The sequence below is a fragment of the Sceloporus undulatus genome, chromosome 2, assembly GCF_019175285.1.
Source record: "Sceloporus undulatus isolate JIND9_A2432 ecotype Alabama chromosome 2, SceUnd_v1.1, whole genome shotgun sequence".
NCBI classification, from domain to species: Eukaryota; Metazoa; Chordata; class Lepidosauria; order Squamata; family Phrynosomatidae; genus Sceloporus; species Sceloporus undulatus.
The window spans coordinates 258864378-258879300 of record NC_056523.1 but is presented as its reverse complement, the minus strand read 5'-3'; the positions used below and the strand labels follow the sequence as shown (position 1 = coordinate 258879300).

At 43.0% G+C, this 14923-nt stretch overlaps 1 protein-coding gene across 1 annotated transcript in view; it reads left to right on the top strand.

The window, feature by feature from the left end:
* Positions 1-1190: 1190 nt before the first annotated feature.
* The window catches only part of CHSY3 (chondroitin sulfate synthase 3), a 101787-nt gene continuing 88054 nt past the window's right edge, over positions 1191-14923 (top strand). Inside the window, exons 1-2 of the mRNA XM_042455174.1 lie at positions 1191-2320; positions 10592-10875. Of these exons, the coding sequence (XP_042311108.1) occupies positions 1453-2320; positions 10592-10875 (1152 nt within the window). The 5' untranslated portion in view covers positions 1191-1452. The remainder of the gene's footprint in view (positions 2321-10591; positions 10876-14923) is intronic.

The following is a 14923-nucleotide window of genomic DNA, read 5'->3' as shown; positions in this document are numbered from 1 at the left end:
CAGAAAGGGGCTTTGTTTGGAAAGAAGGGAGATGCCCAGAGATATAGACACCAAGAAAGGGGAGTTGGAATCAAATTGCCAGATTGGTTATGTTTGGGATGATCCTGTCAGGGGCTGCATCCTCAATGGAGAAATGGTCCAGTTTGAGAGCGCTAACTGCCAGGGCTCCATGCTCTGGAATTCTGGGAATTCCACTCTGGAATTCCCAGAATTCGGCTCCGCTCTGGGCCCACAACCAACTACTATTCCCAGAATTCCAGAGCATGGAGCCCTGGCAGTTAAAGCGCTCTCAAAACGGATCATGTCCCCAATGAGGCTAGTTTGCTCTCCATTCCTGAGCAATTCTGAGGCGAAGAGAGGGCTCCTCTGCCATTTCTCTCCTCCTCCTTCCGCTCTGAGGGAGACCAGCCCTTGCTTCTTCTCCCCCTCAGAGCCACTTCCAAAGGCGGGTTTTCTTTCCCAAGTTGCCACTCCCCACTTTTCTCCTCCTCTTCCTCCCCTCCATCTTCTCCTTTTTAAAAACTTGGCCTTTGGAGGGAAGCAAGAAAGACGAGACTGGCGAGGGCGCAAAAGGACTGGGGAAAGCGGGAGACTGAAAGGGAAGCTTCCCCAGGGCCTCAGCAGGAAAGAAGAGAGCGGGAGAAAAAGAAGAGGCCCTTCGGTCCAAAACACTGCCGTTTTGTGAGACATTCGGCCTTCTATGTCAGCTCTGGTGCCACGACAAACTACAGTTCCCAGAATTCCCTAGCACTGAGCCAGGGCAGTTACAGCGGTCTCAGACTGCCTTATTTCTGCAGTGTGTTTTGGGTCGAAAGAGACTTTGGGTTTCAGACGGATGCGCGGTGTGTGTATGTGTGTTACCCAAACACGTCCTCCTTTCCCCGGACCTTCCCTCCCTCCCAGCCTCACCGCTCCAGTGCTAAGAAAGCCCTCCCTTCCCAGCAGGGGAACAAGCAATGAAAGCATCCTTCTTGGAGCTTTCCTTGGCTGGCGCCTAAGATTTCTCTGAGGCGTCCAACATTTGGCCGGGAGGAGGATAACTCTAGCCCCCCTGCGCCTCCCCTTCCTTCTCTTTCTCTCTCTCTCTCTCTCCCTCCCTCTCTCTCTCTGTGGAGAGAAGGGGGAGGAACGGGGAGGAGGAGGGACCACTCCCGGCGGCGGCAGCAGAAGCAGCAACAGCCTCCGCCGCCGCCGCCGCCGCATCCTCTCTGGGTCGGGCGCGTTTTGCCTGGCTGTGCCGCCTCCTTCCCTTGCTTCTGAAGTTTCACTCGCAGGAGCAACAGCCCGGAGTGGACCTTCCTCCTCCTCCTTCTCCGCCCGGGAGCCACTCATGGAGGGCCAGAGGCAGCGTCGGGGTCTGGGAGCGTGACGAGGAAGAGGCGGAGGAAGACGAAGGAGAAGGAGGAGAAGGAGCGAGGGAGGCGGCTGGTGGGCTCTCTCTGTCCGGCCACCATGGCCTCCCGCTCCCGGCGCCCCTGGCTGAGCGTGGCCTTGGGGCTGGTGCTGGGCTTCAGCGTGGCCTCCTGGCTCATCGCCCCCAAAGTGGCCGAGCTGAGCGAGAGGAAGAGGCGAGCCGGAGGGGGAGGAGGAGGAGGCGGCGGCGGCAGGGAAGGAGCAGCAGGAGGCGATGGAGGCAGCAGCCGGAGCGGGCTCCGCGGAGCCTCTCCCCTGAGCGGAGGCAGCAACAGCCTGTGCGCCTTCTACGGGCGCGTGGCGGCGGGGCTTCCCGGGGAGCAGAGGCAGCTGCCCACCGAGGAGGAGGAGGAAGAGGAGGAAGAGGAGGAGGAGGCGGCTGCGAGGAGGAGAGGGAAGCCTTTCTGGGGGAAAGACTGGCAGCCGCAGCAGCCGCCTCCTCCTCCGCCTCCGCTTGCCGAGGAAGGGCTGCCCGGTCTCGCCCCGACTCCCACCTTCGAGGAGCAGCAGCAGGAGGAAGGCGCCACGGGCCCCGGCGCCACCACCGCCGTCCTCCACAACGGGAGCGGGGACTACGGGGCCAAGTGCTGCCCAGAGGCTCCCGGGCGGCGCTTCCTCTATGTCGGGGTGATGACGGCCCAGAAGTACCTGAGCGGGAGGGCGGTGGCGGCGCAGCGGACCTGGGCGCGCTCCATCCCCGGCCGCGTGGAGTTCTTCTCCAGCCAGGGCTCGGTGGCCCCGCCGCCGGCCTCCGGAGAGCGGCCCCTGCCTCTGGTGGCCCTGCCCGGCGTGGACGACGCCTACCCCCCGCAGAAGAAGTCCTTCCTCATGCTCAAGTACATGCACGACCACTACCTCCACGCCTTCCAGTGGTTCATGCGCGCCGACGACGACGTCTACATCAAAGGTGGGGGGCTCTGGAGGAGCCCTGGGCTCCATTCCAGGTGGCTTTGGGGGAGACTTCAACTCCCAGAGTCCCTCCACAATCCGCCTTCTGACTGACTGGGACTCCTGGGAATTGGAGTTAGTCTTGTCACAAACCAACTTCTTCTTCTCCCTTCGAGAACTAGATGCGGATTTTTAAAAGAAAATATAGGGCCCGTACAGAGAGGCCAAAATAAAGCTGCTTTGGGTCACTTTGGAGGTATGCTGTTGAAATGCTGCATGCGCCCTAAGAGTCCGGATGTCGTGCCAAAGCCATGCTCCAGTCCTGAGGACTAGAGCGTAGCTTTGGCGCAGCTTCTCACCTCTTCAGATGCCTGTGTCATTTCAACAGCATACCTCCAAAGTGGCCCAAAGCAGCTTTATTTTGGCCCCTCTGTTCAGGGCCTCATTCTTTACAAAAGTCCCACTTTCAAAAGGTTATTTTTCTTCTCTCCCTCTCTGTCGAGAAGTATTTTTCACAGCTTTCTCGAGTGAAAATAAAAGACAAGGGAGGCGAACATGTACGCTAAGTACAATGGTATTTCAAACTCAGTTACCACTTCGAAAGGCAGTGTGGCAGAGGTTTAAAGAACATTCCTCTGCTGGAAAAAGCCAATATGAATGGTAGCTTTGCTCATGCAAAATACTCAGATCCTGGCCAACCAAAATTCTTACTCATTGATTGAGAAGAGCTCATAATTTCTTCTCTTTAAAAAGCTTTCAAAATCTTCAGATAACAGATATTTCTTCTGTTTATCCAATTTTGACAAATATTCTTTACATCACTAATTGAAGTCCAAAACATCTGGAGGCCCAAAGGTTGAGAACCACTCATTCCTCCATGTTTGTGGCTTTGACATTTGTGGCTTTGATTATTCACAGATTTGATGACTATGTTCTCTCTAGGAATACTTAGGTCCTCCAGGGCATCTCTACAGTCAACTTTAAAGGTTGCACTGAAAGACTTAGAGATTCCTAGAGAGAACACCCCACTTTTGTAGCTCCTCCAGTGCAGTTCTATGGTTGAAGTCTGGCAGATGTTGACCACAGAGTTGCACTGGAGGACCTAGATTCCTAGAGAGGTGTCTTCTCAGGTAAAAAACATGGTGTTATATAGAGAGAGATGGGCCGGGAGGACCCCTTCTCAGCCCCAGGACCTGTGTTACTCTGAGCTGGGCATGTCCAGAGGAGGGTGACCAAAATGGTGAGGAGGAATTGGGGATGATTTCAGCATTAAACAGAGATTAAAGGACATTCAAAGCATCCGGCAAAGGAATGGTGAGTAATTGTGCAAAGAATTATCACACATAATTGCACAAATAAAGCGATATTGGAAACACATTGTTGCTGAAATCTCAAAAGTAAAGAGATGTCCATTAATGCTTCTTTGTGACCACTTTAATGGTGGGTTGTATGCAACGTTGTGCAAAATCGTTACACGCAATTACGTGATTTTTCTCTGGGATTTTCTTCATGGGATAAACTCCCAATTTGCTTTGTGTGGCAAACTAGGGATCTGGATATGTTTAGCCTGGAGAAAAGATGCTTAAGAGGTGGTATGATAGCCCTGTTTAAGTATTTGAAGGGGTGTCATATTGAGGATGGAGCAAGGACTGGATGGCCTTCTGTGTGATTCTAAGCTTGTTTGCCTCTGCTACAGAGACTAGGAACAATGGGTACAAACTACAGGAATAGAGATTCCACCTCAATGGTCAAAGGAACTTCCTGACAGTAAGAGCTATTCGACAGTGGAAGACACTCCCTTGGAGCATGCTGGGATCTCCTTCTTTGGAGGTCTTTAAGCAGAGGCTGGAGGGCCATCTGTCAGGAATGCTTTGATTATGACTTCCTGCATGGCAGAATGGGGTTGGACTGGATGGCCCTTGAGGTCTCTCTATGAGTCTGTGGGCAGAATAGCGGGTACAAGAGTGCCAAAGCGCCTAGGCATCACTACTCAGGATGCCTCTTTTGTAGGGCTCTCTAGGAGCATCTTTTCTTCCAGGTGGGCATAAGCAAGTGTAAGGTTGGCAACTAGAATAGGGTGCCCACCCTTCCCTTGAGAAGCCCTCAACACTGACACACCAGTGTAGCTGAGTTTTACAAAGGTGAGCATGCTGGATTTGTTTCGACAGGATACTTTGGAATCTCACCCAGTTCCATCCCTGCCCATTAATGCAAGTTTCTTCTCTACCTGCCTTCCAGGTTGAGAAAGAGACAAAACTTGTGGATTTCTAGTGGTTGAGTATGCCTGTGTAGCCCACACGGCTTCCCTCTGTACATCTGCATGCTTTCTCCCACTTGGAGCTCATCCTGAAAAAGAAGCTCAAGTCCTTCAGTGTTTGGAGTTTATCACACTGGGGCTAATTTCGGCATTAAAGCATCCCACAAATAAAGTGAAAATGGCGAGTAATTGCACAAATGATTGTCACATGCAATTGCGCAAATAAAGTTTTATCAGAAATGCATTGTTGCTGAAATCCCAAAAGTAAAAAGATGCGTGTTAATGCTACTTTGTGACCACTTTAATGGTGGGCTTTGTGCAACGTCATGTGGAATTGTTTTGCGTAATTACGTGATTTTTCCAGGACATTCATGGGATAAACTCCCAATCTCCTTTGTGTGTTAAAATCTTTTGAAATGAATAATGCCCCTTGGTTGGTAGAAATGCACATGTAGGGCATTCATTCTTCATTTGAAATTTAACCACCTTATCCTGTTCCAAGATATCTTTTGGTCTCAGAATAAATTACCAAGTTCAGTGACCCTTGCATCAGTTGCTCTCCAATAATGATAAAGATTGTGGAAGCCTGTACCAAAATGAGTGATGGAAGACTGTAAACTTAAAAAGGAGTTTATTAGACAGCTATGAAATAGTAACTGGCTGTACTAAATGGCAATTCCAATAAGGTATTGGGTGAACTGGGTTCTTTTTTCCCTTCCTTCCTCCCTGGATTATATTGGTAGATGAATTTGTGTTTCTATTTAGTTTGCATTGACATCTTTATGATTTGCAATAGATGGACAAAATTGTGTGCTAAAATTGTTAATATCGGTTTAAAAAAGGACACAGTTCTGAGGACTGCTGATATATCATTTCAAGAGCTTTGGTAAGGAAGTGCTTCATAATGTGAATGTGAAGTGGACAAAGAAATACCCACAGAATACCCACAGAAATTGGGTTTCTGTTAGATTCAAGAAGTCAAAACATTGAAAGTGCAGGTGGTAGTTCACACTGATGAAGGTAATACATAAGACAACTACATAACTAATATTGTGAATAGGCTCAGAAAATGAGCATTTCCTTAAAATAAAGTCGATCAATAGCTTGTTTTTTTTTTAAATAATGTAGTACTCATAAAGCATTGCTTTAATATAATTAGTTCTCTAACACTGGGATTATCCCTGCTCCCAGTTTATCTGGCATGCTACCTGATTTATCAGTGAAATCCTGGTGCCAGAAGCTCTGTAAGCGCTGCAGGAAAGAAAATGAGCTTGGGGAGTCACTTACTCATTAATATATATCAATTCTCTTTCTCTAAATAGCAGAATACATTGATACATTTCCTCATAGTAGGATTAATGAGTCAGAAACGTTTGCTTCAGATTTCACTGTGTTTTAAAAAATCTTAATTTTTTTTAAACACGGACAGAACAATTTATGTTCTTAAGACAACAGAATGTCGGTGTGTCTCTGATTATGGAGCATCAGGTTCTCTTTATTGGAGTAGTTATAAGTACTGGTATTTATTTGGAAAGATATTCCAGCTGCTGGGCAAAAGGAATTGGCTGATCCCAAGACTTTTCAAGGATTGACACCAATATTAATAAACCAAAGGTTTATAGCTCTATGGTGTGAGAATTCCTTCTACCAGCACAGTTTTATACAGGTCTGTTCATGGCTGGAATTCTTTACCTTGAAGTTCTTTGTTGGTCTTGCTTGGGAGTAGACATACATAGGACTGCACTGTCTCCCTCAGACATGGGTTACAGTATATGTAGATGAACCTGACACCTAGTATAGACAATCAGGTGATTTCAAGAGGTATTTTTGTTAGTTCTCTGAAGCACACTCTCTTGAGACTGTACATATACTGTAGTAGAAATGAAAATATTTTGAAAAAGCTTGGGCCAGAGTGAGGGGAAATAAGCACTATTTAGAAATGTAGGAAGAATAGAGTGGCAATTGACCTTAGCTGGGAGTCCCCTCTCCTTGTTTCTAACTTGGAAAGAGGAGGATGACTTTAGTCAGAGTTGTGCCAGAGGAAGGAACAGTTGAATCTTTACTACCCTCTGTGCTACAGTCTCAAATCCCCCTCCCACACTACTGGGTACAAGTGATGTTTCATTTTTAAAAACCTCAGATTGACTGCTAACTATAATATTAAAGTTTAACCTCCAGTTTTGCCTTATGTCATAGGAGTGGATTCTGCACAGAGCACTGTTCTTTCACTTCTGAGTAACCATGAATGTCTTTTCATGTATCTTAGATTAGGGTCCCGATCCAACGACTTTACTTTCTGGTCTTGCTGAGTTCTCTCACATATGAATGTCTTGGTAATATGTTAGGATACAAGTCCAGTTCAGACTTATTGGGCCTGTTGATGTGTGGTGACCCATAAATTTTATGGGAGTTTCTTAATCAAAGATGGTTTTGCCAGTTCCTTCTGCTGAAATATAGCCTACAGCTCCTGGTATTTGTTGGCTGTTTCCCATCCACGTACTGACTAGAATTATTACTGTGTTTAAATGCTGTAGAAGGAGCATAAGGGCAGGGAGGAACCAACAGCAGCCAGAGGCTAAGTTCTTTTTCTGAAATATGCAGCCAATCTGAAGCCTGTCTGATTTTGCTTGACAAGTAAAAATAAGCCACCGTCCCATATTCTGCTTGTTGACATGGTTTAAAGTAAACACTGTGGAGATGTTAATGTGGGATTGGTGGAAATTTAGCTGTTTTTTCGGTGTGCTACAGATGAGTTTATTGCATCACTCCATTCTGCAGCCTAAGGGTGGCAGTCCATCCTTGCTTTGCCCTTTGCATGTGTACAGGTAGCCTTACATGTTACTTTACTTCTGCCAACATTGACTTTTAATAGGAACTGAAGTGTAAAACATTGAGTGACTTTAAATACTGTACTGTATATTAATTTTTTCTTTTATCTCTAATTTTTTTAGACCTCAATTTGGTGCATGTTCTTATTATTGACAATAGTTTTTATCTCGCCTAGTTTCTTTTAATACAGAAAATCTGCATGTTACACTGTTGCTATGGCTTTACAGGATATATTTGGAAATGTTTGTCAAAGAGCCATCTCTGTCTGCAGTGTGATGTTCATCTGAGCCTGGACTAATGTTTGTTGCAAAAGATTAATGTTTCTTGTGACTCCTGTGATATTTTGGCTATTTGCATGATATGTTTTACATATTTTATTATTCTATTTTTCCTGGGACCATGCTTGAGAGAGAACTAAAATAAAAATTCAGTAATAAAACATTGCTCTGGGTGCTATTTAGAAGTTTTTGTACATTGCTTTTGATGTTATTGTGCAGCAAGTAACAGGCAATAAACTGCTGATATTAACAATCTGAATATTGCAAACAAAGCAGGTCCATTTCAGTTACACACACACACACACACACACACGAAGAGAAAAACAATCTTTGGGCTACAGTTTTATCCACACATCTGGGAGTCCTCATGAAACTCAGTGGGACTTCTGAATAAATACATAAAATTGCATGTGATGAGATGACTTTTTCATTTTGTCCTTTGATTCTAGCTCATTATATGAAATGGCCTTGTACACATATTTCATTATATTAAACACAATTGTTCTAATTAATACATTTAATCATGAAATTGCAGGAATAAAAAAAAATCATCAAGAAGTTTAACAGTTTTCTGGTTTTTATATATCAATTAAACTTCCCCAGACGTTGAAATTGCAGCAATTTTTAGCAGGATCAAAAGAGGGTTTTATACAATTTACTCTTATAACTATCAACTTTTTATAAAATTTAACATCTTTCTTTAAATAGATTCTCTCTGAGTTAAATTCCATTAATTTCGGTGTAGTATTTTCTTTAGGAAAATGTGAAGTCACTGGCCAGTGTGCTGCTGGTTAGTCCCAGCAGGAGTAGACCAGTGGAATCAACTGTTGAATGATGAGTTAACAACATGCAAGTCTAGTCGATTCAGTAGATCTATTCTAGCAAGGAATCACAGTAAGATTTTAGCCACTGGCTGCATCTGCACTGCAGAAATAATCTGGTTTGACACCATTTCAACTGCCATGGCTCAGTGCTATGGATTTCCGGGAACTGCAGTTTTGTGAGACATATCCTGGGAACTGTAATTTTGTGAGACTACATATCTTAGAATTCCATAGGATGGAGCCATGGCAGTTAAAGTGGTGTCAAATCAGATTATTTCTGCACTGTGGATGCAGCCTCAATCTTATGTTTCCGCTTTTGCCATTTTTATTGTCAAAAAATAATCTTTGAAAAATATATTTGTGTAATTTTAACTCAGTATGCAAATAGCATTTTGAAGGAGGGACATGTCTTTCTTGTGGTGGTTCTTTCCCTTCACCTCAGTCTCCCATCGATTTTCTCTGCTATGGTTGAGGTCACCTGCATATCTTGACTGATTCTGGGTCTAGTTGGAGCATAGAACTATAGAGTTTGTCTAGTTCTCCTCTCTTCCATTCCTGAGGAGACAGAGAGTGTGTATATGGTGGTAGCAGCACCAGTAGAGTGCACAGTGTCAGCACTAGATCAATGGATTGATGGTGATGCAGACTGGCTTCAACCCAGGAACTACTATTTGTCATTCATTTATGGCAGTCAAATGGCAAATTTCTTGACTGTTTTTAACATGGATTGTATTTGTGAAATGGCAAAATGTTACAGAGTACTATCTTGTATCCATAAAACATTGAGTTGTGTTCTGGTTGCATTATTATGGAGCTTTTCTCATCCCTAATTCCCACAGCGCATCTTTGTGTCTGTTGAAAATCCACTCCTGAAGTCCCTCCTCCCAGAATTTTGTGCAGTGTAGTGTGGAAAAGTGCAAGTAGAGATGAGCATCAGCAGAAATCTGATGGTGAGAGTTCTGCGGGCTCTATGGACTGTTGAGTCAAACCACTGTTTTAAACCAACATCTGCTTCATTTTATAGGGGACATTGGCCTCAGTACGGTGGGCCCTTGGTATCCTCGGGGGTTTGGGTCCAGGACCCCCATGGATACCAAAATCTGTGGATGCTCAAGTCCCATTAAATACAATGACATACTAAAATTGTATCTCTTGCATAGCAATAACAAGTACATTTCAATACCATTTCAGTCCCTAAGCGGTGGAAGCTAATTGCCCCCAACAAGCTGGGTATTCATATTAGCAACCTACAGAACAATGAGTGGCCCCTGGAGCCCTGCCTGGGACTGAACTCACAATCTGTTGGCTATGAATGGCTGCAGTAAGGTATTTTAACCACGGTGCCACCAAGGCTCCCTTATATAAAATGGCAAAATCCAGATTTACTTTTTCAAACTTATACATTTTAAAAATATATTTAAGCTATGGAGGCTTGAATCTGTGGTTAAAAAGTCCATAGATATGGGGAGCTGACTGTAGTATTACCATATATACTCAACTATAAGTCAGCTTCATGTATAAGTCAAGGGTAGGTTTTGGGACCAAAATTATGAATTTTGATATGAGCCATGGGTAAGTAAAGGGTAAAACTTAGAGGCATATAACAAAGGATCTAAAGGATGAAGGAAGGGAAAACAATGTCAAAGAACATACAAAATTCCAGCAGGCATAACTGTTTGTGTTCACGCTAAAAGCTGGATTCATGAGAGAGTAGAGGGGAAGTCAGTGCTTCCAAAAGTGATTATTTTCTTGCCTTCTACCATGGGGTGCTTGCTTTTTATAAATAAGAGTTAAAGTACAGTACTGTACTTACATTGACCTGTGGATAAGTCGGCTCAGGTTTTGGGTCAATTCTTTTATTAGAATTTCTAGACTTATACATGAGTATATATAGTAGTTCTGTCAGGAAGAATTTCAAAAACTAAAAACTCCTATCTTCTCTTTTGGCTTTGTTCTTTTTTAGTATTGGTTGGAGGAAAATAAATAATAGATCATAGAGTTATAGATTAAAGTTTAGCTGTAAAGAGAAATTAATTAGATGGTGTAGCATAAATAATTTCTCTCTCTCTCTCTCTCTTCCTCCCCCCCCCCCCCCAATATAGGAGAAAAATTAGAGGAATTCCTTCGGTCACTCAACAGCAGTAAACCTCTCTATTTGGGGCAAACAGGACTAGGAAATATTGAAGAACTTGGAAAACTTGGGCTTGAGCCTGGAGAAAACTTCTGCATGGGTGGTCCAGGGATGATCTTCAGTCGTGAAGTTCTTAGGAGGATGGTGCCACACATAGGTGAATGTCTTCAAGAAATGTACACAACTCATGAGGATGTCGAAGTGGGCAGATGTGTTCGGCGGTTTGGTGGAACTCAGTGTGTGTGGTCCTATGAGGTAAGAAACATTAGATTTCTGCCAAGGGCTTTTTTATGTGGAAACAAATACATTCATTGTAAAACAACAACAACAAACCAACCGTATTAACCATTATCTAATGGTACTCAAACTGCATATAGTTCTAGCATTAATGAGGAGGATGTGTAACTTACTGGCACGTTTGGATTTCAGTACACTAGTGAAACCAGATAAAGTTAAGTCTTTGCAATGGCTTTATGTATGTTAACCTGTAGTGCTTTCAGCACTGGCAAGAAACCAACATACAGTGCGCCTTTACTTTATGTGGGGGATCCTTTCCAGACTCCCCCACATAAAGCAAATACCGCCTATGTTTGAGCCCCGTTTAAATGAATGGGGCTCATGCATGCGGTGGTGTGGCAGTGCATGCATGCCATAGGCGTGCGCCCCATTGTTCCCTATGGGATGTGCCGGCCCTTCTCCCCACGTGGCTTTCAGCATATGCTGAAAGCTGCATAAAGCACACCCGTGTATGACGCAGGTACACTGTATAACTACAGCAGACATTGCTAGGCTAGAGGTCACCAAAAACACTAGTCTGGGCTAATAATGGTGGTGGTGGTGTATATGTGTGCACACATGTAACTAAGGTCTAATATGCACTGCAGACATAATGCAGTTTAACACTGCTTTAACAGTCATGGTTCAGTGCTGTGGAATCCTGGGATTTGTAGTTTGTAGGGAGTTTGTTCCACTGTCAAACAGCCCTTACTGTCAGGAAGTTCCTCCTAATGTTGAGGTGGAATCTCTTTTCCTGTAGTTTGCATCCATTGTTCCACGTTCTAGTCTCTGGAGCAGCAGAAAACAAGCTAGCTCCCTCCTCAACATGACATCCCTTCAAATATTTAAACAGGGCTATCATATCACCTCTTAACCTTCTCTTCTCCAGACTAAACATCCCCAGCTCCCTAAGTTGTTCCTCATAGGACATGGTTTCCAGACCCTTCACCATTTTAGTCTCCCTCCTTTGGACACACTCCAGTTTCTCAATGTCCTTTTTAATTGTGGTGCCCAGAACTGGACACTGTTCCAGGTGGGGCCTGACCAGAGCAGAATAGAATGGCACTATTACTTCACTTGATGTAGACACTATATTTCTATTGATGCAGCCTAAAATCACATTGGAATAGATTATTATAACAAAGCCCATTATTATCTCAAAATATCTTTGTGCCCCCATGCTTATATTCAGTATTCTTTATTAGTACACGTTCTTGTAGGGAGATCTTACTGTATTAATGCTTTCATTGAAAACATCCTGCTACAGATTCTAACTTATATAGATAATTACATTTTGTATTAATAATTCAGGCATAGTTATTCAATTTATAACTATAGCCAACAGACATTTAATTAGGATTCAGAATGTTGTTATCCTGCTTAACAGGAATGTTCTGGCTCCACTTCTTAACATGGACTTTACAAAACAAATACTCTCTGCTATTTTTAAAAAATTTCTTCATGCAATATCTTCTGTTGTAACAGTGATCAACTCACTTTCTGGTTTGCTGTGGTAAGATTGCCTTATACCTGATTAGAAGTGTAAAGCCATGTATTCTTCATAAAACTACCTGGAGCAGAAAAAAATCGTGTTTTTTCTAGCTATGTCTTGTCAACTAAGGATGAGTAAGAAAATGAGCCTGTAGCTTGCATTTGTATACATTGGTTTACTTGATACATGATTTGCCAAAATTAAATGGAAACTTCTTAGTAAATATGCCTGGGGTCAGGAGGTTAATCCCTATAGTTTTTTAACCAGTTGACATGCCTAGATTTTTGGTGACCATTAATAACATGAAGGATTATAATTATTACTATGCATGTGATCTGAGTTATTGTGCTGGTATTTTAGTATTAAAATATGCTTGCCCTTGTGTCAGTATCTCATTAAGGAGGAAAAAAATCAATTTAAATAGGCCAATGAAAGAACGTACGTGCCATGAAACACAAAATGCAGAAGAGTAATTGGATTTATGCATTATACAGCACATTTCAGCCAAAGGTTCTTTTGGAAAAAAAATTATGTAAAGCCTGTGACATTATACTTTGCTGTAAAATGTTCACATTTTATAACTTTATTTTAATGCACAGGAGAATGTATTAAAATATACAGGAAAAAAGACAGTTAATAATAATAATAAGAGATTACTTACATAACTGTGAAACACTGAGTGGACATCTGTAAACTCACACAACCCACATGTGTGAGTTCACAGATGACTACTCGAAAAAACATAGTTGGAGGTGACTACTCTGTTACTTTTTGTAATAGTTTATGTGAAATTCCTTAACTAGGATTATGTTATTTAGAAGATCCTAATTAAGAAATTTGACATAAATCAATTCACATAAATCAACTGTGAACTCACATATATGGATTATGTAAGAGCATGTCATTTAGAAAGGGCAGAACCACTGTGATGTAGTGGTTTGAGGGCTGGACTCTGACCCATGCAAACTCACTGGGTGATATTGGACAATTCACACTCTCAGTTTCAGAGGATGGCAATGGCAAATCCCCCTCTAAAGAAACTTGCCAAGAAAACCCCATGTTAGGTTTTTCTTAGGGTCTCCATAAGTTTGGAAACTGCTTGAAAGCACACAACAACAACAACAACAACATTTAGGAAGACATTGTTTGGTAAAGTCTAAAGATATGAGTTGTCCGGTGCAATGCATATTGTTAATAGATCAAGTTGCCGCTTTTCCCTGCAGCCCTTGTTTGCCTCCAGGTCTGCTCCTGAGGGTAGACAATGCACAGTGAGGTGCAGGGGTGAAAAAGAAATGAGAAGTCTTGCTGAATGAGCAGAGGTCTAATAATAATAATAATAATAATAATAATAATAATAATTATTATTATTATTATTATTATTATTATTATTATTATTTATATGCCACCCAATCACTGGGAATCCGGGCGGCTTACAACAGAGGGGAGAATAGACAGTTCCCTGCCCTCAGGCTTACAATCTAAAAAGACACGACACAAAAGGAGAAAGGAATGGTGAGGGGGGAGAGGGGAATATTTTTAATGGAATATTGGAGTTTACCTCTAACTTTAGTTTACTTGAAATTCTAATCCAGTCTGACTTTGGAGTTTATCGGACTGGCCCTGGAACGGGCCCAATGTGTTTTAAATGTGCACGCGTGGGGGTGTGCACGGAACGGGATGGGGCCAAGAACCCCATTTTACTGCACGCTGGAACGCCGCCTTTGCTGCCGGGCATTCCAGTTGCATCCCCATTCCGTCCCAGAGGGCGCCATTTCTGAGAACTGTTCTAAAGCGTTCTCAGAAATGATGCCCTCTGGGACGGGATGCAACTGGAACGCCAGGCGGCATTCCAGCATGCAGTAAAATGGGGTTCTTGGCCCCATCCCGTTCTGTGCACACCCGCACGTTTAAAACGTACTGGACCTGTTCCAGGGCCAGTCCGATAAACTCCTTTGGTGATAATTCAGATTGAATCTCCCTTATCCAGAATTCCAAAATAGAAAATACTCCAACATCCAAAATTATCCACATTGGTGGCTGAGATAGTGACACCTTTGCTTTTTAGTGGTTCAGAGTACATAAACTTTGTTTCATGCACAACATTATTAAAAATATTGTGTATAAAATCATCTTCATGCTTTGTGTATCAGGCATATACAAAATATAAATGAATTTCATGTTTATACTTAGGTCTCATCTCCAAGATATATCATTCTGTATATGCAAATATTTAAAAAAAATATTCTGGAAAAAAAAATCCTAGGCACTTCTGGTCCCAAGCATTTTTGATGAGGGAGACACAACTTGTACTAGCATTAGAAAATAAAATGAGTTGTTATCCCTTGGTCCTGAACACTTAGGCCTAAATCTAATTGTTAGAGTAGGCTTAATGAAACAGTTGTTGAATGGTCAATCATAAATCTTCTTCCTATCTCCAGTGGTTGTTATTTGGAGAGAGTAGGAATGTGTGATTGCATGAGCACTCGTCATCTGAATGTGAAAAGATAAAGAAGCATGTGTTGTCATCTCTGAGTA